Here is a 24,935-nt window from a genome sequence, read left to right as displayed (position 1 = left end):
TCACATTTTCAGACAGTTTATTTCAGCATAACACCTCAAACCAAGCTTCAGTACCTGTCACACCCAACATACCCTCCATCAGCAAGCAAGAATATCTCCAAGTATGACCATGTGTAACAGTTTCATCATTTACACATTATTTGTGCAAAAAAACATTTTTAAGCATACTATCTTACAAGAAATTAATTCATTGACAATTAGACACCAGGGGAAAAACCGTCACACAATACCCAGTAATCATATTTTGTACAAGACAAGTGTTAAAACTTGACAGGGAGAAAGTCATGTGGGCATGTGTCTGCTGTACAGAGCTGGTCTGTTCAGCATTAGGGACTTTACACTAAATAGAAGTATGTCTTCTCTTCTCTGTTTATCACTTCCACCCTGCATCTCTTCCCACACCTCCTCTCCATCACCCCCCTCTCTCTCTCTCTCTCTCTCTCTCTCTCTCTCTCTCTCCTTAAGTGTCTACAATGATGTGTATGGACACTGTGTACCGTGAGTGTGTTTGTAACGTATACTGTGTTGTGTGTGTGAGTGTGCACATCTGGTAGTGCCTGTATTGCATGCATGCGTGTTCGTGTGTGTGTGAGAGTGTTTGTGCATGCACGTGTGTTTTATCCTACAGCAAGGTCCAGAGTGGTTTAATAAGGCATATGTGGTAAACAGAATGACGGGATTTCACCACTGAGGACGGCATGCGCCGGGGCACAGCTGGGCCGGAGCACGGCTAGGACAACAGCACACCGGCGACCAGGCTCTCTAAACCTGCTCCCGGACAGCTGCCGCCATGTACGTCTTTACTACAAGCCCAGTTGTACCCAACATGATTCAACACGTCAACCGGCTAATTATTAGAATCAGGTGTGCTAGATTAGGGTTGGAGCTGAAGCCTCCAGAAAGGAGGCTGTCCAGGCCCAGGGCTCAGAGACCACTGGTGTCTGGGCTGCTTCCACATGATCAAAGCCTCAGAATCACAGATATAGAAAATACATTCATCTAAATAAAAATAAAAGCAATGAATTACATAAAGAAACATGGCTCTTGAAAAATCTCAACATGACGTTTCAACATGACATAGTGCATGTCATATAGTACTGAATAGTACTACCTAGCACTGCATGGTATTACCTTGCACTGCATACAACAAGTACTGCCTAGTACTGCATGTTACTACATGGTACTGCATAGTACTACCTAGTACTGCATGGTCCTACATGGTCCTATAGTAAGAACCCACCCTTCTGGTGTGCCAGTAGTTTAAAATTAAACAGTTACAAGGATCACAATGTGTTCAACAATAGCTGGAGTGATCTGATACGTGCAGACAAACAGGCAGACATACACAGACAGACAAACAGAAACCCATGACGACGAAAACAACCCTTGTCACCCTCCTCTCTCTCTGCAAGAGTCTGTACCTGTTCAGGTAGCTACTTTTACTATCAGACTGACCTGACTGAATGGACTAAACTGCGTTTGTTTAGTTTGTGGAAAATGACATCATCACTTCACCGTGTACAATGTTCTCATACTTTGTGTGTATGGATACAGATAATGTTTCCCCCCGTTGAATGCTCCAGTTGCTAGGTGACGTTCCAGTTGGCAGGTGCTTATTTTGGCTTGAAGTGATGACCCAGCCAGGCGGGACACACGGCAAAGCTCCTCCCCTAACGCCTGAATCACTTCCTGCTTTGAACTCCGCCCCTCCCAGCGTAGTCCATATTGACCCATATATATATATAGATATATTATATATAAAAAAATAAGTTATTGCGCATCCAAAAAAAGTGCATCGTATTTTCAAAAAATATCTCTTTCATTTTCATCTTCTTTCACTTGTCATCCTGTGTTCCTGAAACCCGCACACGTTTGGTTGACAGTCAAGGAGCGCCCTCTAACTCTGGTCAGGGTGGAGGGAGGTGTGTAGGGGGTGGGGGGGTGGAGGTGGGAGGGATGGGGGGGTGGAGCGCTATGCAATCACCATGGGAACGTCATCTGAGAAGCCACTGATCATCGGAGCATCTTCATCATCATCCCCTGGGAGAGGAAGAGGGGGTGAGAGAGAAGAGAGGGAAGAAAGGAGGGAGTGGAGGGAAGAGGAAGTGAGAAGAAGTGAAGAGGAGGGAGAGAAGAGAGATGGAGAGTTAAGCTTCAGACGACAGTATGCAGATCAACGTAAATGTTTCCGTGTGTGAGCCAGGTGTGTGTGTGTGTGAGCCAGGTGTGTGTGTGTGAGCCAGGTGTGTGTGTGTGTGTGAGCCAGGTGTGTGTGTGTGTGTGAGCCAGGTGTGTGTGTGTGTGTGAGCCAGGTGTGTGTGTGTGTGAGCCAGGTGTGTGTGTGTCTCACCCAGCTCGTCCCCAGAGGAGAAGATGGCGGCCCCGAGGCGTGAGTTGTAGTGGCTGTTGGCGAAGGCGGTGAAGCTGTTGGTGAGGCGCCGGTGTCGCAGGTAGAGCGCCACCATGCCGCCGCACAGCGCCAGCAGCAGCAGGAACAGCACGGGCACCACCACCGCCGCCATGTCACCTGACCTGGCCGTGCTGTGGGACGCCTCGCTGGGACCTGGAAGGGAGGGGTCAAACACAGCATCCTGACTGGCTGAACATCCAATGCTGCTCTGTGTCACCCCTATGGTGTCTAACTTAAAATGTTACAGCATATATATATGTGTTGGTGCACCTGTGTGTGTATATATCCATTGTATATATATGTCTATCCATGTGTGTCTGGCTGACCTGAGCCCAGCTGGTCATACAGGAGCAGGGCTGGCTCCCCACACAGCTGGCCAGCCAGCAGACAGCGGGCCTGGACGGAGAAGGTGTAGTTGTGTCCCGCCTGCAGGCTGCCGATACGGAAGTATGTCTCTGTGGTGTTCCCCAGACACGTGTTGGAGTTGGTCACACTGTCGTACACGTGCACCTCATAGCCCTGCAGAGACACACACGTTCCATTTCCATTTTGCTCATTTAGCAGACGCTTTAATCCGAAGCAACATAACAAATCGTGGGTGTCAAAAGTACAGCAGGATCAGAAGCGCATAGGCATAACAATATTTCAGTGGTCAGAGTCAAGGAATGGTGTGTATTTACCAGGCACAGTGCAAAGTCACTGTGCCTGTGGGCTTTGGAAGAAGGAATCCAACTCAAGATGCTCGTTAAGCCAGACAGAAACTGGAAACCTGGCCTTAGTTCCTAGAAGGTTTGACCTACCTGGAGCCAAGCCCTCCCTCTAGCATCCAGTCAGTCTGTTAGAGTAAGCACACCCCAGCTACAGACTACAGTGCAACACACACACGCAGACTGTTGAACACATGCATGGGTGACAGCTGGACTATTTGATCATATCCTGATGTGTGCTGCTGACCCTGGGTGTGTTTGATACGCCTGTGGGGGCAGCTGAGAGGGGACTCACCCTGCTGTCGTTGAAGCCCTTCTCCCTGACCGCCAGACTCTTCCAGAACAGGAACGCGTGGTCCTTCTCTGTCAGAATCTTCAGAGCCTCAGGGGGAGGCAGAGGTACTAGACACACATAGAATATTGTCAATTAAAAATTATTATTATTTATTTGGCTATACTTTGTGTGTTGAGTCTGTGTTTGTACCTGTGTTGAGTGTGTGTGTACCTGTGTTGAGAGTGTTGATTGTGTGTGTACCTGTGTTGAGAGTGTGTGTACCTGTGTTGAGAGTGTGTGTACCTGTGTTGAGAGTGTGTGTACCTGTGTTGAGAGTGTGTGTACCTGTGTTGAGAGTGTAGCTGGCCTCCTTGCTCATGTTCCTGAGCCTGACGGTGACGCTGTAGCGTCCTCCAGGCTCCAGGCCTGCCAGCCTGTACTCCACCGAGTTATTCTTAGTCTCCAGCTTGTAGCTGTGCTCTGTCTTACGGATGGTGTCCCTCACACTGATCGCATATGTCTACACATACACACACACGCACAGTGAGAGACAGTAACTAGAGTGTGAGTGGGTCATGTGTGTGTACCAACATCAATGTGTGTGTGTGTGAGAGAGAGAGAGAGAGAGAGAGAGAGAGAGTACCAGAGGGGTGCTAGGGGAGTCGTAGGGGGGTTGCCATTTGAGCAGGGCCTGGGTCTGCTCCACATGGACCCTGTGGAGGTTCCTGGGGGGCAGGCGCTCGCTGGGGATCATCCGCACCACCACCGAGTCTGAGGGGGGGCCCAGGTAGGGGGCCACAGCCCGCACCTGACACACAAACACACACCCCGACAGACACACACACACAACCACACACGGACACACGCATGCAGACACATACACAGACACAGACAGTTAAGGTTCTTGAGTTAGGAGAAGGACTCTGATGATGGGGATGATGATGGGGATGAGGATGGGGATGATGATGGGATGATGATGGGGATGAGGATGGGGATGATGATGGGGATGAGGATCGGGATGATGATGAGGATGATGGGGATGATGATGGGGATGAGGATGATGATGGGATGATGATGGGGATGATGGGGATGATGATGGGGATGAGGATGATGATGGGATGATGACTGGAATGAGGATGATGATGGGATGATGATGGGGATGAGGATGGGGATGATGATGGGATGATGATGGGGATGATGATGGGGATGAGGATGGGGATGATGATGGGGATGAGGATGGTGATGGGGATGAGGATGATGAAGGAGGATCCTACCAGGAAGAGGTACTGCTCGTTGCCGCCCACAGTCAAGGTGATGCTGGAGGCAGACGTGTTCACACAATGTGGTCTCCGATACAGGTCCAGGAAGGAGGTGGCAAAGAACACACCATACACCTGGACACACACACGGGCAGTGTTATACGAGTGTGTCTGAGCATGTCTGTGATGTGTACCGTACGTGTGTGTGTGTACCTACATGTATGTGTGTGTGTGTGTGTACCTGTGCAGGGGGGCCTGTGGTGCTCCAGCTGCAGTCTGCAGAGGTCTGGTTGAGGGCGCGGGCCTTGAGGAGCGGGGGCTCCGGGCGGGGCCCCAGGGTCTGCTGCATGGACAGAGCTGTGGGGCTGTCGCCCACGCTGGTGTGCGCCCACACTGCCACCTCGTACACGGTGCCCGGTGCCAGGCTCCCCGCTGGGCAGAGACACTTGTGGTTAGCATGACATCACCATCTTGGCGTCCTTCTATGCATGGTCGTCATCGTCCTGATCTGAACAGTCACGTGACCCCCCCCCACCCCTCTCTCTCTCCTTGCCTCTTCCCTTCCCCTTCCCTCTCTCATTCTCACTCCTCTCTTCAACCCTCCTGTCTCCCTCTGCATCCCTCTCCCCTTCTCGCTGTCCCTCCTTGCCGCTCTCCACACTTCTCTCCTACCCATTCCCCTCTCCTCCCTCTCTCCCTCCATCCCTCCACCTCTCCTTTCTCCCACCATCCCCCCTGTCACCCCCCTCTCCATACCTCTCAGTACAGAGATCACTGTGAAGTTCCTGCTCTCCTTCACGTGAGCGTCAAACTCCCAGGAGAGAACCACCATGTACTGCTTCACCTGGAAAAGGGTTCCACACGTTACACACACGGAACACGTGTTATACACTTGGCACACATGGAGCACATGTTACACATATGTCAAACATGTTACACACACAGCACAAACATGGACCATACAATACACTGCAAGGGCTAAAGCAGGACTTAAGGAATCGTAATTGTGTGTGTGGAGTGTGCGGTGTGTGTGGTGTTTCAGTGATATATGTGGTGTGTGTGTGGTGTGTGTGTGGAGTGTGTGTGGAGTGTCTGTGGTCCTACAGTACTAACCTTGTGCTCAGAGTTGAAGCTGAAGGAGAAGCTCATGGAGTCATTAGTGATGCTATCAGCAATGACAGAGGGAGGAGGGAGGGCTGAGAGAGAGAGAGAGAGAGAGAGGGAGAGGGAGAGAAAGAGAGAGGGAGAGAGAGGGAGAGAAAGAGAGAGGGAGAGGGAGAGGGAGAGAAAGAGAGTGCATTTGCAACACGCCCAGTGACGACACACAACAGTACATTCCTACGACTAACAGAAGGTCACTCCAGCTCTGCAGGGACGGTTAGTCATTATTAGCTGGATAATGTTGGCCTTGTTGTGGTTTTTACCTTTCTGAGGAGTGATGGACTTGACCTCGGACCAGTTTCCTACTCCTCGACTGGTCACGGCTGACACCTGCACACAATTAAGAGTATAGTAGGCTACACGCACACACAAACATACACAAACACCACCCACACAAACACCACACACACACACACACAGTGTGTCTCACCCTGAAGCTGTAAAGTGTGTTGGACTGCAGGTTCTTGACTTCAACAGTGGCGGTGGTGCTTCTGAGAGATGACCACTCCACACTGCTCCTATCACTGTACTCCACCTGACACACACACACAGTCAGTGAACCTGGTCATGCAAGTGTAGCTACCGTGTATATAGGTGTGTGTGTGTGGGGGGGGGTCAGAGACATACGATGTACTCCCTCAGCAGTCCGTGGGTCTTGTCTGGGGGGCTCCAGGACACCAGCACACTCCCCTCCTCCCCCCTGTCACATGACAGCTGCAGGTTTCTAGGCGGGTCTGGCACTAACACAAACCACAGAACAGCCAATCAGGGTTGGGGTTTCTGTGTGTGCTTGAGTGTGCGTGTGTGTGTGTGTGTGTACTCACGTCCCTCAGGCGTCCTGAGTGTGAGCACCTCGTTGGTCTTGTGCAGCTTGTTGAGGCACTGGGTCAGAACCTTCACCTGGTAGCTGCTGTCCGGCTTCAGGAGACTGAGCCGGGCGCTGCTCTTGTTGCTGTGGGTGTCCATGATGGTCCACTGCTGGATCCCCACCAGCCTGACACACACACACACACAGAGTATCAAACCATGAACTCCAGTTCAGTTTGTCCCCCTCGGTGCCGGGGGAGATGGAAGATTCAAGACCAACCTGAAGTAGATGAGGAAGTAGCAGGAGGCGGGCGGGAGGTTTTTGGGGCGTGACCAGGTCAGAGTGACGTCACCAGAGAAGTCTGCCGTCCACTGCAGGTTCTGAATCTTATAGACCAGGGAGTCGGCTGGAACAGAGCATGGAACAATTACCACACTGCGCTAGTGTGTCATTGTAGAATTGTCGAGTGGAGTACAGTAGCCCACCGTGGCCCTCATTTCTGTGCTGGTTTAGAAATAGCAAAACCTGGAAGTGCATCGCCACAGGTATGCCCAGGGGAGAAAATCAAGTGCACCCCATGTGACGTCCGTAGCAGCTCAGATCTCTAGATTAGCAGACTCACCGCTGCAGTTGTCCTCGTCACTGTGGTCAGAGCAGTCCATGAAGCCATCACAGCGCTCGCTCTCCAGCACACACGCCTCGCCGTCCGCACAGCGAGTCCCGTTCACGCACCACAGTGGCCCTCGCGTCGCTATACGGGAGGAGGGGTTAAAAAGGTCAACATCCAGGTATGAGCAGGAGGGGGTCACAGTTCAACAGCCAGCTACAAGAGAATGAAGCAGAGAGAGAGAGAGACAGAGAGAGAGAGAGAGAGAGAGAGAGAGAGAGAGAGAGGACGAGAGATACAAAGAAGAAGAGACGTACGACAGTGGGCCTCGTCTGAGCTGTCCTGGCAGTGGGGGTGTCCATCGCATCGCTGCCAGTCGGGGATGCAGTGGGGGGGTCTGAGGCAGAGGAACTGGCCCTGGCTGCAGCGCCCTGGTTGGGGCAGGGCTTGGGTGGAGGCTGCAGGCACTGTGCCCTTGGCTGCTGCCATGGAAACACAAACAAGAAGTACATTTCATAATACAGAGCTACCCAGCCATCACACACTAGGGAAGCCTGTAGGGAAGCTCTCTTACCTGTAGGACAGTTAACTATCTCACCTGTTGGGAAGTTAACTATCTCAACTGTTGGGCAGTTAACTATCTCACCTGTTGGGAAGTTAACTATCTCACCTGTAGGACAGTTAACTATCTCACCTGTTGGGCAGTTAACTATCTCAACTGTAGGGCAGTTAACTATCTCACCTGTAGGGCAGTTAACTATCTCACCTGTTGGGCAGTTAACTATCTCACCTGTAGGGCAGTTAACTATCTCAACTGTAGGGCAGTTAACTATCTCACCTGTAGGGCAGTTAACTATCTCAACTGTAGGGCAGTTAACTATCTCACCTGTAGGGCAGTTAACTATCTCAACTGTAGGGCAGTTAACTATCTCACCTGTAGGGCAGTTAACTATCTCACCTGTTGGGCAGTTAACTATCTTACCTGTAGGGCAGTTAACTATCTCACCTGTAGGGCAGTTAACTATCTCACCTGTAGGGCAGTTAACTATTTCACCTGTTGGGGAGTTAACTATCTCACCTGTAGGGCAGTTAACTATCTCACCTGTAGAGCAGTTAACTATCTCACCTGTAGGGAAGTTAACTATCTCACCTGTAGGACAGTTAACTATCTCACCTGTAGAGCAGTTAACTATCTCACCTGTTGGGCAGTTAACTATCTCACCTGTTGGGAAGTTAACTATCTCAACTGTAGGGTTGTTAACTATCTCACCTGTTGGGCAGTTAACTATCTCACCTGTAGGACAGTTAACTATCTCACCTGTAGGACAGTTAACTATCTCACCTGTAGGACAGTTAACTATCTCACCTGTAGGACAGTTAACTATCTCACCTGTTGGGAAGTTAACTATCTCAACTGTAGGGTTGTTAACTATCTCACCTGTTGGGCAGTTAACTATCTCACCTGTAGGGCAGTTAACTATCTCAACTGTAGGGCAGTTAACTATCTCACCTGTAGGGCAGTTAACTATCTCAACTGTAGGGCAGTTAACTATCTCACCTGTAGGGCAGTTAACTATCTCAACTGTTGGGCAGTTAACTATCTCACCTGTAGGGCAGTTAACTATCTCACCTGTTGGGCAGTTAACTATCTTACCTGTAGGGCAGTTAACTATCTCACCTGTAGGGCAGTTAACTATCTCACCTGTAGGGCAGTTAACTATTTCACCTGTTGGGGAGTTAACTATCTCACCTGTAGGGCAGTTAACTATCTCACCTGTAGAGCAGTTAACTATCTCACCTGTAGGGCAGTTAACTATCTCACCTGTTGGGCAGTTAACTATCTCACCTGTTGGGAAGTTAACTATCTCACCTGTAGGGCAGTTAACTATCTCACCTGTAGGGCAGTTAACTATCTCACCTGTAGGGCAGCCCAGCTCATCACTGCCATCAGGGCAGTCTGCGTAGCCATCGCACACCCAGGTGTTGATGATGCAGGCGCCGGAGCCACAGTGGAACCTGTTGGGGGCGCAGGAGGAGGGGCGGGGGTCGGGGGTCTGGGGGATCTCCTCTCCTGGGGGGTGAGGGAGGAGACTCTCAATAAAGACAAAAGAGAGAAGAAAGAGAGAGTGATAGACGGAAATTGAGAAAGGAGAGACAGGTAGAGAGGTAAAGAGATAGAGGGAGAGAGAGAGAGAGAGAGAGAGAGAGAGAGAGAGGAAGAGAGAGAGAGAGAGAGAGAGAGAGGAAGAGAGAGAGAGAGAGAGAGAGAGAGAGAGAGAGAGAGAGAGAGAGAGAGAGAGAGAGAGAGAGAGAGAGAGAGAGAGAGAGAGAGAGAGAGAGAGAGAGAGAGAGAGGAAGAGAGAGAGAGGCAGAGAGAGAGAGAGAGAGAGAGAGAGAGAGAGAGAGAGAGAGAGAGAGGCAGAGGGAGTCCTACCTGTGCAGTGGGCTTCATCAGACCAGTCTCCACAGTCGTTCTCCCCGTCACATTTCCACCAGTTGGGGACACAGCGTCCGTTAGCACACTCATACTGAGAGCTCATGCAGCCCGGCAGCCCTGTAGGGGAGTCTGGAACCCAGGGCCACACACAGGACACAGCTCAGTGGGTGTCTATGTGTGTGTGTGTCTGTGGGCGTGTATATGTGTGTGTCTGTGTGTATATGTGTGTGTCTGTGTGTGTACGTGTTTCTGGGAACCCACCACAGTTGGCTTCGTCAGAGTAGTCTCCACAGTCGTCCGTGCCGTCACACTTCCAGCGGAGACTCACACACACTCCGTTGGAGCACTGGAACATGTACGCGTCACACACCTTCCCAAACTCGGAGGGCGCGGCTGGCAAACAAGAACACAGACTGATCAGGAGCTGCGTGGATGTGCGTGACTGAGTGTGTGTGTGGGGGGGGTGAGAGTGCGTGACTGAGTGTGTGTGTGTGGGGGGTGAGAGTGCGTGTGTGTGACTGAGTGTGTGTGTGGGGGGTGAGAGTGTGTGACTGAGTGTGTGGGGGGTGAGAGTGCATGACTGAGTGTGTGTGTGGGGGGGGTGAGAGTGTGTGACTGAGTGTGTGTGTGTGGGGGGTGAGAGTGCGTGACTGAGTGTGTGTGTGTGGGGGGTGAGAGTGCGTGACTGAGTGTGTGTGTGTGGGGGGTGAGAGTGCGTTTGCGTGACCCACCACATCCGGCGTAGCCCGGGTCTTCGTCTGAGCCGTCCTCGCAGTGTCTGATCCCGTCACACACCAGGGACTGGAACAGACACTGGGCCCGGTTCTGACACACAAACTCCATGTAGCGAGTGCACAGGGGGTCTGTGGAGGCAAGGGCAACACTGTTACACAGGGGACAGCATCACGGCATGACAGACTGCTGATTTCCTGCTCGTCCGGCCGCTGCTCACCACAGTGCTGCTCGTCGGCGCCCCCTGGGCAGTCCTGGACGCCGTTGCAGTGGGCGCTGGCAGGTAGACAGGTATCGTTGGAGCACAGGAAGCCATTACAGTGTTTGCCCTCTATCAACACAACACACACACACACTTCCTGTGAGAACAATTAGTTATTGGATACTGACACAGGTTCTTTTTTGATGACGTGGTTTGATATTGTGTCTGAGAAAGTGTGTGTGTGTGTAGGTTCCTACCACAGTGCACGCTCTCCTCGTCGGAGCCGTCCTGGCAGTCGTCATCTCCGTCACACACCCAGCGCTGAGGGATGCAGTGACCTGTGTGGCACTGGAAGCTGCTGGCCTCGCACGTGTGGTGCCCCACTGGGGGGAGAGGGCAGGGAGCCGTGAACACACACACACTCACACGGTGGTCCTGTGGGAGTAGGTGGGCACGGTTAGTCAGCTCACCTGTACAGTTGGCCTCATCTGACCAGTCCCTGCAGTCGTTGTCTCCATCACAACGCCAAGCCTCCCGGATGCAGACGCCCCGGTCACACGTGAACTCTCCTGGGCCGCACTGGTGGCTATCTGACACACACACACACACACACACACACACGCATGAGACATATGCACACACAAGTTGATTTGAGAACATGAATATGCACACGCACGCACACATGCACACACACAGCCATCTCACCACAGTGCTCCTCGTCACTGTTGTCACCACAGTCGTCCTCGTGGTCACATTTGAATGCCAGGGGGATGCAGGAGCCCGAGGCCACACAGCGGAACTGGATGGACGGGTCACAGGTGGTGGTGGCTGGAGGAGGCAGAGGTAACAGAGAGAGAGAGAGAGAGAGAGAGAGAGAGAGAGAGAGAGAGAGAGAGAGAGATAGAGAGACAGAGAGAGACAGAGAGATAGAGAGAGAGAGAGAGAGATAGATAGAGAGAGAGAGAGAGAGAGAGACAGAGAGAGAGAGAGAGAGAGAGAGAGAGAGAGAGAGAGAGAGAGAGAGAGAGAGAGAGAGAGAGAGAAGAGAGAGAGGTTGGAGAAAGGCAGTCACAGTGGGGGGGGGGGGGTTAGAGGGACCCATAGAAAGATTGTTGGGACGGAGGTCAAGGACGTTGCCATGGCGACGGTGCACATTGTACTCACGACACTCCAGCTCGTCGCTCATGTCTCCGCAGTCGTTGTCGCTGTCACACTTCCAGATGCTGCTGATGCAGCGGCCGTTGGAGCACTGGTATTGGTTAGGCTGGCAGCTGTGCTCTGATTGGACAACGGGGAGGGCAGACCAAACAGGAAGCACAGGACACAGGAGTGTGAGTCTAGGTGAGTTTGCCGGGAGCAAGAAGTGTCTTTGTGCTGTATGTTTGTCAACATCTGTGTGTGTGTCCACGTGTGTGTGTCTCTCACCAGTCTTGACGCAGGTGTTGTTGACCAGCTGGTAGTTGGGGGGGCACTGGCACCGCAGCTGGCCGCTGGGCAGGGGGGTGGAGGGGACTCCGTCGGGGCAGACACAGGTGTGGCGGTGCCCAGGCTGGGGGAGGCAGAGGAGGCTGCAGGGCAGGTCCACACACGCATTATGTCCTGAGGGGGGGGCGGGGAAGCAGGTGGGCAGGGAGAAAAAAGGATTGACGCGTGTCATCACTCGAATCATTAACACTGGTTATCTCAAACCAGTGTCAATGACAACCTTAAACATACCCCCCCCACCCCCACCGACACCCTCCCTCTCACCTCGGGCCTTGCCCTTGTAGAAGATCTTCAGGTCCATGACCCCGGTCAGACGGCCCACTATCAGCTCATTGCTCTGGGAGCCAGCCTTGGGAGCCTTGAAGATGCCCATCCTGGACCAGTCATCCCAGTACAGGTCGTTCTGGGACACACACACACACACACACACACACAGACTAAATAATTCTGGTTGTATGAGTCTGTGTGCGTTAATAGACTAGATTTTGTGTTGGCAGTGGGGTGGAGGGTGTAGATTGGGTGTGTGAGACACAAGGTGTGTTTATATAGGCTGTGTGTGTGTATGAATATAACGTGCAGGCATAGATAAGGTGTGCGTGTGCATGTAGACCAAACAAGTGTGGATGTGTGTGTGTGTGTGCGTGTGTGTGTGAGGACACCTTGAAGACGGCGATGGCGTAGGGGTGCGGCAGCCCCTCCATGACCACACTGCGCTGGCCGCCGTTGAAGTCCGCCCGCTCGATGCGGTCTCCGTACGCCTCCGTCCAGTACAGCCAGCGCTCGTCCGCCGTGATGCCGTTGGGCCAGCGCACGCCCTCCGACACGATGCAGCTCACGTTGGAGCCGTCCATGAAGCTGCGGTACACGCCGGCCGCGTGGTCGCCCCAGTCCGTCCAGAACATCAGACTGGGGAGCGGGGAAGTGTGACTACCTTTTTGTGCGTGCACGTGTGTTCCTCTGTGTGTGTGTGTGCGCGCGTGTGTGTGCGCGCCTCTCACCTCTCTCCAGGCAGCAGGACCAGGGCTCGGGGGTGTTCCAGGACAGAGGAGTTGAGCAGAGTGTGGCGCAGGTCCCCATCTGGGTTGGACACCTGACAACACAGGGGAGAGAGAGAGAAAGATGTGTTACAATGCTCAGCAGCATGTACCTGTTGCCCTGGGTAAGTGTGTGTGTGTGTGTGTGTATGTGTGTGTGTGTGGGGGGGGGGGGGGTACCTCGATCTTCTGTGCCCCCGCGTCCACCCAGTACAGAAGCCTGCTGATGGGGTCAAAGGTCAATGCTTCCACATTCTGCAGGTCCTTTCTGATGACCACTTCCTGTCCTGTGCTGCCATTCAGACAGAGACGCTGGAAGGAGGGGAGAGAGATGGGGGTTATATACACTGGCATCTATAGGGGTCAGGGTAGGGACCAGAGAGATGGGGGTTATATACACTGGCACCTATAGGGGTCAGGGTAGGGACCGGGGGTCAGGGTGCTGACCTGTATGGTATCCAGGGAGATGTCGGCCCAGTACAGGCAGTTCCTGTCGTAGTCAAAGTCCAGTGCCACGGCCTCACGCAGCCCCGTCAGGGGCAGAGGCTGGTCGGTGCCTGTCAGCAGGTCGTAGCGGTGGATGGAGTTCCTCACCGCATACAGGATGAACTCAGTACTCTCTGGAGGGGAACACACACACACTCTGTTAGAACTGCACACACACACTCACACACACTGTTAGCGCTATTGACACACACACTCTTAGATAAAGACACGCGCACACACAGTGCAGCGGTTTGTGTCTGTGGGCCATCCACTGACCTCCCACAGGACAGGGTAGCATCTCTCCATCCAGCCTGGTCTCCACATCTCCTCCACTACAGCTGTCACCAGGCACCTTCCTGTACCTGGGGATCACACACACTGGTCATCACGCTGTGTCTCGAACACTACCACTAGGTGGCACTGCTCTCCAATATAACCTGCCTGCTGTCAGCTTTGATTCCTCATCCGGATTTACACCTACCAACACACACACTTGCAAAACTCATGTGACTTAGCAAAACACTGAAGTCAAGGCTAGTGTTACATCCTCATTATATTGTATACCAGTCAAGCATTTTTCATGAAAAAGGAAGTATTTCCCTGTGGTGAAATATTTCCAGTTCCAGTAAGTTCCTTGTCAGAGTTTGTGAGCTCTCTCACATGCTCTTTCACATGACCACATCCCATAATTAACACTTTGGGCACACTACACCTCTGAAAAACTAGCAAGCTAGCTGCACTGTGCTCACGCTATTATTTTACCCACTATCAGCGGAACCACGCTAGCATCGCTATGCTAGCAGAAACAAGCTAGCAGCCCTGTGTGACGCTATGTGTCTCTTACCCCTTGCTGCGGCGGTAGGTGGTGCCCACAGGACAGGGCACAGGTGGGGCGTACAGGTTCCCTGAGAACTCGGGGTCAGGTACACACACCTGTAGGGACAGGTCCTCACTGAGCTTGAAGCCATAGTCACTGATGGGAGGAGGGAGGGGTGGAGGGAAGGAGGAGAGGAGACAGGGGAAGGAAGAGAAAGAGAGGAGAGGAGGCAGAGGGTGTGTAGGACCGAGGAGAGGGAAGATGGGAGGGAGGTGAGAAGGCGGGAGAGGGAGAGGAAACAGACTGTTAGTCTCCACAGCAAGTCAGCATCAGCATGAGCTGTCGCACATATTCATTAAATAAACTCTCTGTGTGTGTGTGTGTGTGTGTGTGAGAGTCTTACCACTCGTAGTCCTGCCGAGTGCAGGAGCAGTTTGTCACGGTGACGGGCCTGTCGAAGTCCTCTCCGTTGAAGCAGGTGGCGTGTGGCGTGCGGCGCTTGTACACCATCTCCTTCCCCAGCAGGCAGTCGTTCCCACGCTCGTCTGACGGAGACCACAGCTTGTAGTCCCCCTCAGCACAGGGCACACCTGACACACACACACACACACACTCAATGTAACAAATAGCACAGAACAGCGCTGTCGGCCTCCAAACCCTCTACGTGGCGCGGCGCTGTGTTACCATGGCGACCTTACCGAGCACGTCGCTGGCATTGACCTGCAGGATGAGCCAGCTGTGGTGCTGGTCAGCGTAGGAGCCGAAGATGGTGAAGATGGTGCTCTTCTCGCCGGGCTCCGTCAGCAGCTGGTAGACGTACACCTCCCTGTCGGAAAACTGGAAGTCTGTCCAGGTCTCCCCCTCGTTGGTGCTGAACCTGGAGGGGGGGGGGGGGACCAGGGTCACACAAGATAGTGGAAGACAGGAGCTCTGCCTGGAGCAGGTTTGGAGGAGGAGTGAGGGGGGGGATTTCCGGTGGGTGGTAGGGGGAGTGGGGGGGTTCTGGTGGGTGGAGGGGGGTAGGGGTGTGGGGGGGTTCTGGTGGGTGGTAGGGGGGTAGTAGGGGGGTGAGACTCACTTGAGGTTCATGGTGGACCCCCCCTGAGCGATGGCCATGAGCAGCCCCCCGTGGTCGCCCCAGGTGTAGAAGTGGGGGCCAGCCAGAGCCTGGAGGGGGGGTGGGGGGGTGGAGTCAGAGTAAAGAGACAGTCACACACACCTGCTGAAGCGCTGGGTCCACAACAACATGAGTACCAGTGTATACCAATGGGTGGCGGCCCAAAAGAATGCTATACTGACCTCTCTCCAGCGGGCCCCAGCACTGCTGGACACATAAACATTAGCCTTGTTGGCTAGGTTACTGCCCACAGAGCCTGAGGGAGGGAGATAGGGATAAGCAGAGGGAGAGCGGGAGCAGGAGAAATAGTCACCTTCCACACACAAAGCAGACAAAATCTGTCTTCCACACAACCTCCTCACTCACACATACACCCAAACCCACGCACACACACAGACTAACACCCATCTTCCTCAAAACCTCCTCACACACACATTGTCATAAATGTTGCACTTAGCTTGAGACTAGGGCTAGGCGGTAGGAATTTGGGCCCAGAAGTCAGGGGTGAGTGCAGAGGTCAGTACCTGTGGCCATGATGAGTCCTGGGGCAGAGTCCTTGCTGAGGATGGGCATGCGGCGCAGCTGCAGGTTGAGCAGCTGACTCCACCTCTGGGCCAGGTGGAGGGAACAGCCCCGGGACAGCTGGAGGGGACAAGACCATGCTGTGTGAGTCTTTGTGTGTGAGTGTGTGTGTGTGTGTAAGTGTGGGAGTGTGTGTTACCTTGCAGTCCACCGTACCCCCCAGGCTGTCTGAGGTGGGGGGGGGCAGCAGCTCCCAGGTGCCCCCCTTGTCGAAGGTGATGACCGAGCGCATGTTGTCCTCGCTTAGAGAGCCGTTGACCAGCGTGGCGATGAACACACCCCTCAGACCCTCCACACGGTGCAGGTCTGCAAACGGCTCACTGGCAAAGTACCTGACACACACACACACGAACAAACACTCAACACACTGTGGTGGGCATCTAGACGTCGTTTTGCGTCTGTGTGTGCGTGCGTGTGTATGGGTGTCGGTGTGCGCGTGTGTATGGGTGTGTGTTACCTGATGAGTGTGTTGCTGCCAGAGCCCTCAGGGCTGTAGTAGAGAACGTTCTCCAGGGACAGAGAGAAGGACAGACCTTGGCTGTCGGAGATGTACAGGTGGGTCACGTTGTTCTGGTGGTTCACACACACAAACACCTGGTCCTCAGACGCATCTGCTATGTAATACTCCTACAGGAGAGGAGAAGGACGAATGTCAGGTGCATTGGGATGGCACGCCGGTTTCACAATGTCGACTAACGCAGACAGACCAATCTCAACTCTGCAGTATCAAAGGACTTACTGTGATTGGATGACGGGTCATGAACTGGGCAGCTTTCATTGGCTGGCGGTTGTAGGAGACCCACAGCTGGACAGACGAAGATTCATGACTGCCAAACAATGTCTGGTAAACACACATACACACAGTTAGTTAACATTCATCAGATAATAAATAGTATAACAGTGCCAAGCAAGGCAGCAGGACATGGAGGCTTAGAGGAGCTGTTAAGAGGCATAGGCAGCTTCCTGAAACACAGATTAATAACATGATAACATGATGATAATCGTCTGGAATACAGTTTAATAACATGATGATAACAGGAAGGAATAAAAGACAGATGGTCCAAGTGAAATAATAGCCTGCTACTACTCTCCCCCGTCTCCCTCTCTATCGCTCTCTCTCTATATCTCTCTCTCTTCCTCCCTCTCTCCCTCCCTCCCCCATTCCCTATGCGCCCTGGTGCCTGACTAGCTTTTTGTTGCCTGGGTAACAGTGAGGTTCACAGGGCGGACACACACACACACTCTCTTACAAACACACTGCCGGTTGTTCTCTAGTTATCCCTCGAGTACACCCAGCCGTTTTACATGTCTGCCCTGCTCAGACTTGATCTTTGGCTGACTCTCTAGCTACATAATCACATCAGTTAACAGGTTCCTAGCCACAGAATCAGACCAGATCATTAACTGGTTCCTAGCTACAGAATCAGAACAGTTCCTTAACTGGTTCCTTGCTACAGAGCAGATCTGTAGCTACAATACAGTCTCAGAGCAGATCTGTAGCTGGCTCTCTAGCATTCTGGCAGTCCGACTCAGCCAACCACTGCTCTCCTTCTTCTCCAGTTCCTCCCTGCTCGCTCCCTGGCCGGAGCCCTGTGGTACTGTATGTCAGCAGTGCCTGGGCTAGAAGCCATGCCTGGATGTGTGTGTGCTTTGTAAACTGCATATGTGAGTGTTGAACACATCCGATTTAAACGTGTGTATCTGTGTGTGTTTGTGTATGTGTGTGTGTGTTTGTATGTGTGTGTGTGTGTTCACGGTGGTTGTATGACACCATAGGGTTATTCAGGGCCAGGCAGAGTTTACACAGGCAGAAACCACAAAGGGGCTCAAGACAAACACACACACAAACACACCCGCAAACACACACCCAAACACACACCCAAACACACACACAAACACACCCGCAAACACACACCCAAGCACACACCCAAACACACACACAAACACACACACAAACAGACACCCTGCTACGCGCACACAGTCGTCTACTGGCCAAGATGGGCTGAGTTCCTCCTGAATCCAGGAAGTCGACATTGAGTAGCCTTGTCATAACCTGCTTAACTGGGCCTTTAAAAGCTTGCTTCTCACAAGACAAGGAATCGGAGCTCATCACAGCGCTAGTGTGATCACAGCCGAGAAGGAAGACCGGGTATCAAACCAGCACCATCTGCTGACAGTCTGTCTGTGACTTCACAGCAAAAACACTCAAGACTGGTGGACGATACTTCGTGGGTCTGAGTGTGTCTACAAGTATGTTTGTGTTTGTTTGTGTATGAGTAGGTCATGTGTACATATGTGTGTACTATATGGCTGGGTGTCTGTGTTTGTTTAACTGTGTGTGTTGGTGTCTGTGTATGAGTAAGTTATCTGTATGCGTGTCTGTGTGTGTGTGTGTGTGTGTGTATGAGCCTGTCTTACCCTAGTGGTGGTGGCGAACATGTACTTGTCTCGGAGCTGGAAGCTGTCCACCTGCTCCAGGATGACCCGTCGGTTCTGCTCGCTCTGGAAGAAGTCTGTGCTGCTGAGGATGGAGGACCCCCCCTGGGGCTCGTGCCTCTGGACCAGGACTGTGGTGGGGGGGTCGTACGGCTCCACGCCCCTAGGGGAGGGCGCAGGAGAGAGATGTAGTGCAAGACAAAGGGAGCGGAGGATAGAGTGGTGGGAGAGATGGAGTGAGTAGGGTCACATGCAGAGGAAAAGGGGATGAATTTCTGCTCGACATAGACTACTGGATAACCCAGTGGGTAGTAATCTATCTTAACACTACAGTTATCAGTCTGCTCATATCCGGATCTCTGGCCAGTTCCAACTTGCATACAGGAAGTGAGACACAAACAGGAAGTCAACAGTCAACAGTAGATTAAATCAGGCTGCTACTATGTTAGCTTCTCCACATACGTGATTCAAAAACTTTGGAGTGCAACGACCAGGGGTGGAGGTTGAGTTGGGTGACTTACCAGAAGTAGGCCTTCACATGCTCCTGAATCAGAATCCATGTCTGGCCAAAGTCCTGAGACTTCCACAGCTGAGCAGAAAACAGAAGAGAGAGAACAGGAGAGGAGCGGGAGAAGACGAGGAGAGAAAACGAAGAGAGGAGGAGGAGAAGGGGAGAGAGGAGGTGAATGGAGAGGTGGTGTCAGTAAGGGTGGTTGGGAGTGACGGTTCTACTGAGGCAGCAGGAGAGGCAGCAGGAGAGGCAGCAGGAGAGGCAGCAGGAGAGGCAGCAGGAGAGGCAGCAGGAGAAGCAGCAGGAGAGGCAGCTGGGCCGTACCTGCTTGTTGGGGTGGGATCCATCATAACCCAGCACCAGGTTGGGTTTCCGGCTGTGCAGAAGCAGGTCTGAGGGCTTGAAGGGAGCCGGGAAGCCCTGCACCCTCCGGCAGAAGTCAAACGTGCTCCAAAGATAGTTGTTGATGGTGTCTGCAAACAGGTACTGCAGGGGTGGGGAGGAGGAGGGGGAGGCAACGAGAAAGGGGTGGTGGAAGGGAGAGTTACGGGTAAGAGGACTTTTTTGCAATGCGACTTCAGTCTGACAGTCTAATCAGATTTCAAGGGACTTTTACGTCACTGTAGGTAGACATTCAGTCCAATTCTGCTCTGGTGGGAGTTATTGCCACTCTGTGAAAACCAACATGGAAGCCAGCTGCACGGAGGTGGTCAGTGTCTGGGGAGTGAGGTGATAGACCTCAGAGGTATTTGGGGTTTCTGTAAAAACTTGAGGGGTTGTATCGGTCGTATCGTACCGGTCTGTGTTTGAAAGCAGAAGGTAACAAATGGCAAGCCGTTGCATGCGAGTCAGGTGGCTGAGCGGTGAGGGAGTCGGACTAGTAATCCGAAGGTTGCCAGTTCGATTCCCGGTCATGCCAACTGACGTTGTGTCCTTGGGCAAGGCACTTCACCCTACTTGCCTCGGGGGAATGTCCCTGTACTTACTGTAAGTCGCTCTGGATAAGAGCGTCTGCTAAATGACTAAATGTAAATGTAAATGTGACAGCTTTGATTTTATAATTTTGGAATCTGATATAGGCTACATGAAAATGAAAATGTGAGCAGGCTTAAAACAACCGGATCTGACCAATATATCTGAATTGAGCACTAAGGCTTGCGGTGTGAAGCTAGCCTTTTTTGATTGAACTGAATTCTCGGTTTCCCAGTTTTTGATCAATCATAAAATATGCGTTTAAAAGAGAAACGTCTTAAAAAGCAAATGAAACAGTAACATCAGTCGGAATTAACGTTCAATTAAGTCTTACCAGAGATTTGGATTCCCTGTTCTAATTAACCAGGCCGATTATGCAAGGCTCCAGTTTTTATCCTCTCTTTTCTTCCTCTCTGCTTTGATCTAAAAAGTTTAACAGCCTCCCCCCCATCAGAGCACCCCCCCCCTTCCCCCAACACCCCCCATGCAGAACAAGGACAGAACCTCTGAGAGAAGAAGAGCAGTGATCACTGGGATGCTCTCATATTTGCGAAACTATACTCTAATATAGTCTATAGTCCTGGCCTCATGATTCTATCTATGAGACAGAGACAAATGCACGATAAGAGAGTGAGATGGAGGAAGAGTCTCTCCTAGCCTATTTCATACACCTAGCCCACCTTAGACAGGTCCATGGCCCAAAAACAACATCTCCCATGATGCAGAGCTGTACCTCGGAGGGGCCTAGGCAGATAGCCAGGGGGCGGGACCAAGGCCATGATGACTCATTGGCTGCCCGCCTGCAACTGTTTTACATAACACCGCATTGCATCCAGCGGTGCACTAGCTCCGGACACACGCACACACTCCGCAGACTTACCCTTTTATTGTCCGCGGGGCTGTGGTAGAACTGGGAGATGACCTGCTTGCTGTCCTTCTGGGCTGGTGCGCCCAGCTGGAAGAGGTCTGAGATCAGGGTGAAGCTGCTCCCATAGTCATAGGACACGTATACCTGGGGGTGGTAATGTCTTTGTCAGAAAAAGCTTTGTGTGTGTGAGTGTGTGTGTGTGTGTGTGTGTGTGTGTGTGTGTGTGTGTGTGTGTGTGTGTGTGTGTGTGTGTGTGTGTGTGTGTGAGAAGAGAGGGAGATTTTGGGTTCAGTAACAGATTGAGGGATTAACATGAAGCTCAGAAAGACCACACACACAAACTCACACACACTTACTGTGCTGTGTGTGTGCTTGTTCTGGAACAGTGTCTCTGGTCGGTACTCACTGAACTGGTTTTGGGCCCGGTGGCTCCTGCACTGTCTCGCGCCAGGGCTACGATCACGTTGCTCTTCTCTCCAGCCCAGTGGACTACCATCTGGTTGTGGGAGTCGTTCAGGTTGGCCTGCAAAATACACACATACACTCCTGTTAAACAACTGCAGAACAGACACAGCAGAGTGAAGGTCTATGTTCCAGAGTCTAAGGATATGATGAGTTTTGTAGTAATGTTAAAGACACACACACACCTGGCAGAGGGAGAGAAAACACACAGTTTATGTGGTCACCAGGATGGTATTGACTGATTATATCCTAGCAGCAGCCATTTTCACTACCAGGGGCATGCACGGACTTCTCTCTCTACTCCATACACCAAGATGCAAGCACAATACACACACCCAATGCATTCCTTCTCACTAGAGTGTTTATCCAACCTGTGATAGCATATGACAGCAGCACAGGAATGATTTAACACCAAGCCAGAGAAGCTTCAGATCTTCAGATCACAGAAAGGAACAGTGTGAGAGAGAGAGAGAGAGAGAGAGAGAGAGAGAGAGAGAGAGAGAGAGAGAGAGAGAGAGAGAGAGAGAGAGGGAGAGGGAGAGGGAGAGAGAGAGAGAGGGAGATGGGGAGAGAGAGGGGGGGAGAGAGAGAGGGGGGAGTGGGGGGGATGGGGGGGGGAGTGGGGAGGGACAGATAGGAGAGAGAGAGCACAAAGCCAAGAGTCTGAATGAGACTCGGTCCTTCTGGACCAGCCAGACAATCAACCAAGCAGTGAAGCATGAAAGCCCACCAGCCAGCCAGTCACCAAGCCAGTCAGCCAACCAGCCAGTCAACAAGCCCGATAGCTTGTTGTCAACAGACAGTCAACAACTCAGCCAGCAGTCAGCAAGTTAACAAGCCTGCAAGTCAACATGGCAGCCAGTCAGTCAACCACTCAGCCAGCCATTCAGTGGGGCAGAGTACAGCATGATCTCATCCCTGCAGGACTGGCACCCGGCACTCTCATTTGCATTTCCTATCAGCCACCAGAGTATTTTTGGCGGAGCAGCAGCACAATAGGCCTGTGTTACTGTGTGAGGCCAGCCAGGCTGGGAGGCTACTTTACGACTTGGCTCATTGACCAGCTGATTATGCCACACCAGCACACTGCCCGGCAACACACTTCCACATCCACACCTCACCCTCACTATACACCTCCTTACCCTAACCTTCATATGCTAACCCTCCTAACACTTTCACATCCACCTAACCCTCACATCTGGAAACAGAAGGCAAACAAGAACTACAAAATATTTACAGAAAAATATATATGATAAATGTGTTATTTAAAAAGTGTAATAATGCGATGGTTAACTACTGTGATGATTAACTGATGGTTAACAACAGGAAAGATGGTTAACTACAGAAAACCAACTTGTGATGGAATGATGTATAGCAGCTGTGGGAGGGGCGATGCTCATCATTACGGCCCTGCTGCGTCTGCCTGCTCTTTGTTATCTTTACAGCCCTTCACACACTGAGAGCTCCTCTTCAAGGCTGAATGATGAGTGGGTTGAGTGGCCCATGCTGTCCCCCAAGACAGACCAGATAGCTCATATCAGGAAGCAGCCATCTTTTAGCAGACTAAAATAGTAATCTTCCAATACAGTATGCACATTTCTTGTTCCAATTTCTGTCTTTGTCTGAACAAAATTGTCCTGGACTGTTCAATATATAAAATAAAGAGGCACGCACAGTTTGGATATCAGCAGTGCTTAGCTGTAGGATCTGTGATTGAGCATATAGTAATTAGGTTTTATGCGCTGCTGAGTGTGAGAGAAAGTGTGTGAATGGCTGATCTCAAAGGGTTAGTGGTGCAGCAAAAACACTTCTGCTCCAAGTGATTTAGAACGTCCTACACCTGTCCTTGAAGACAGGCATCGGAAATTCAGCACATCTACACGCACGAACATGCAACTTGCAACACCTTCACAAGCACAAAGCCACATCCTGTTGTGTGTGGTTAACATGTTGACACTAGATACACAGTCACAAGACTCATAACACTGGAGAGTCACAGTGTGTCATGTGACCCATGTGTAAGGTAGTAGGTTGTCACACTTTCTTCTATTAACAGTTAACCCCATATCTCTATGCTAACAGACCCCATGTCTTCTTATTCCTCTCTCCACTCCACTCCTCCCCTGCACTTCCCTCTCCTCCATCCTGTTTGTTTTCAGTGTGAATATCAACTGGCAGAAGCACTAGACTAGACAGAATCCACTCACACTCCACCGCCCAGATTTCACAATCCACATAAACACACGCATTTTACGGAAGTAAGCCTTGTTTTTCAGCTATTGCTTCATGCCTTAGTAGATTAACATAACTTCTCAGAGCGTGTAGTTTAACTTTCTCTTAATATTCAATTTAATACTACAGTGTTGGCTGCTGCCTCAGTTATTTCAAGGTCTGAAGAGGGAATGTGGATTACAACATATTCCAATTTGACTGTCAAGTGTGCACGCTCCTGTTAGACTGGAAAGTGCTGTATTTTATTATGTTTTTTGTAAAACAAGATAGGTGGGTTTGTTTACAAAAGATGGAGAATGACGTCATTGAACTGGGGCAGTCAAGGAGCCCTTGATGCAGCTCCACTCCACAGATGCAGTCATTGTGCTCGTTTACCAATTTACCTAAGCCACTATAAAAACGTCCCAATGGCCTAATAGATATACACACTATTGTGGGGGGCTGGGAACATTACTGACATTTGTTCGTTACCTCACCTCAACAAGAATGGAGCCACTGGGCTTGCGAGATGCGTTCCACAAGGTATCAGGTTAGCCAAGTCAAGTGAAATGTCTATTAAAGCACATTATCTAAACAACGGTTTAGAACAGCGATATGCTTATTTTGGAGTTTAATCATTTTACCTGTCCGTACACCTTTGGCACGGGTGATTCTACAGCACTCCGCCGACTGCGATGCTGATAAGCGCCAGCGGCCGCTCCGTCTTCTTTCGCATTACGGGCTGCTCTTCGTTGAGCCTCCGTGCCTATTCCCTGCAGGAATACCTCTTTTGCGTTAATCAAAGAAAATCCCTTATGATGAGGAAGCATGAACTGCTGGTCTGGATGGAGACGAAGAGTTGAGGAAATTGTACGGGGAGCGAAGATAAATAACAAGAATATTGTCCTCCGTAGATGGAACAGCATCTTCACTGTCTGTCTTGTCGCCATGTTTGTGTATATATTTTCGGTTCTAGGTATCTAGAAGAATAGCGCCTTCGAGTGGCGGTTTCGAGGGTGAGTTGGAGTCACAATCGCCACAATCGCCAGCCGCAAGCTGTTTTCTTTGACAATGACTGTTTAGCCTATGCGTATGTTTTCTGTCACATAAATAGCTACGTTTCCGTTAATGTAGACTCATTGGAAATGAAAATATTTGAAGATATTATTATTTTGAATCCCAACAGTCCATTCATTGCTTTATGTAAAAAGTAAAATAAAAAATCTTCTAGAAACCTAGAAATAATGTCAGCTTTTTACATAGGTAGCTGTAGCCTAGTTCTAGTGTTGGTTTGAATAAGTAGATGCTTCTTGGTACACCTGGTTGCTATGGCTACAGCTCGCGCAGTACTCCAGGT

At 51.4% G+C, this 24,935-nt stretch overlaps 1 protein-coding gene across 3 annotated transcripts; it reads right to left on the bottom strand.

Moving 5' to 3' along the window:
* Nucleotides 1-24,697, bottom strand: sorl1 (sortilin-related receptor, L(DLR class) A repeats containing). Of its 3 annotated transcripts, none has more exons than XM_067246072.1 (48): nt 24,223-24,697; nt 21,312-21,428; nt 20,918-21,049; nt 19,390-19,551; nt 19,076-19,143; nt 18,537-18,717; nt 16,858-16,959; nt 16,576-16,745; nt 16,258-16,450; nt 16,061-16,178; nt 15,719-15,792; nt 15,498-15,586; nt 15,118-15,296; nt 14,823-15,009; nt 14,447-14,575; nt 13,879-13,964; nt 13,564-13,736; nt 13,297-13,428; nt 13,081-13,172; nt 12,742-12,988; nt 12,347-12,485; nt 12,023-12,196; nt 11,762-11,875; nt 11,303-11,425; nt 11,068-11,187; nt 10,855-10,980; nt 10,616-10,726; nt 10,395-10,526; nt 9,925-10,056; nt 9,661-9,792; nt 9,145-9,297; nt 7,544-7,708; nt 7,242-7,370; nt 6,899-7,025; nt 6,636-6,805; nt 6,439-6,551; nt 6,242-6,346; nt 6,075-6,141; nt 5,764-5,846; nt 5,407-5,494; nt 4,892-5,082; nt 4,666-4,785; nt 4,035-4,199; nt 3,737-3,911; nt 3,413-3,519; nt 2,737-2,929; nt 2,351-2,563; nt 1-2,040 (listed from the first exon to the last, which is right to left on the bottom strand). In XM_067246072.1, exons 1-48 carry the CDS (start codon nt 24,526-24,528, stop codon nt 1,973-1,975), a joined length of 6,672 nt encoding a protein of 2,223 aa, XP_067102173.1. In that variant the 5' UTR covers nt 24,529-24,697; the 3' UTR covers nt 1-1,972. The 3 variants fall into 3 exon arrangements, with proteins under 3 accessions (XP_067102173.1, XP_067102175.1, XP_067102176.1); XM_067246074.1 differs by having other exon boundaries at nt 7,544-7,705; XM_067246075.1 differs by lacking the exons at nt 18,537-18,717; nt 19,076-19,143; nt 19,390-19,551; ... (1 more) ...; nt 21,312-21,428; nt 24,223-24,697 and adding an exon at nt 17,560-17,694.
* Nucleotides 24,698-24,935: the final 238 nt, after the last annotated feature.

This window comes from Osmerus mordax, chromosome 11 (genome assembly GCF_038355195.1).
Source record: "Osmerus mordax isolate fOsmMor3 chromosome 11, fOsmMor3.pri, whole genome shotgun sequence".
NCBI lineage: Eukaryota > Metazoa > Chordata > Actinopteri > Osmeriformes > Osmeridae > Osmerus > Osmerus mordax.
Note: the sequence above shows the minus strand (reverse complement) of the source record. Positions and strands in the feature narration are given on the sequence as shown.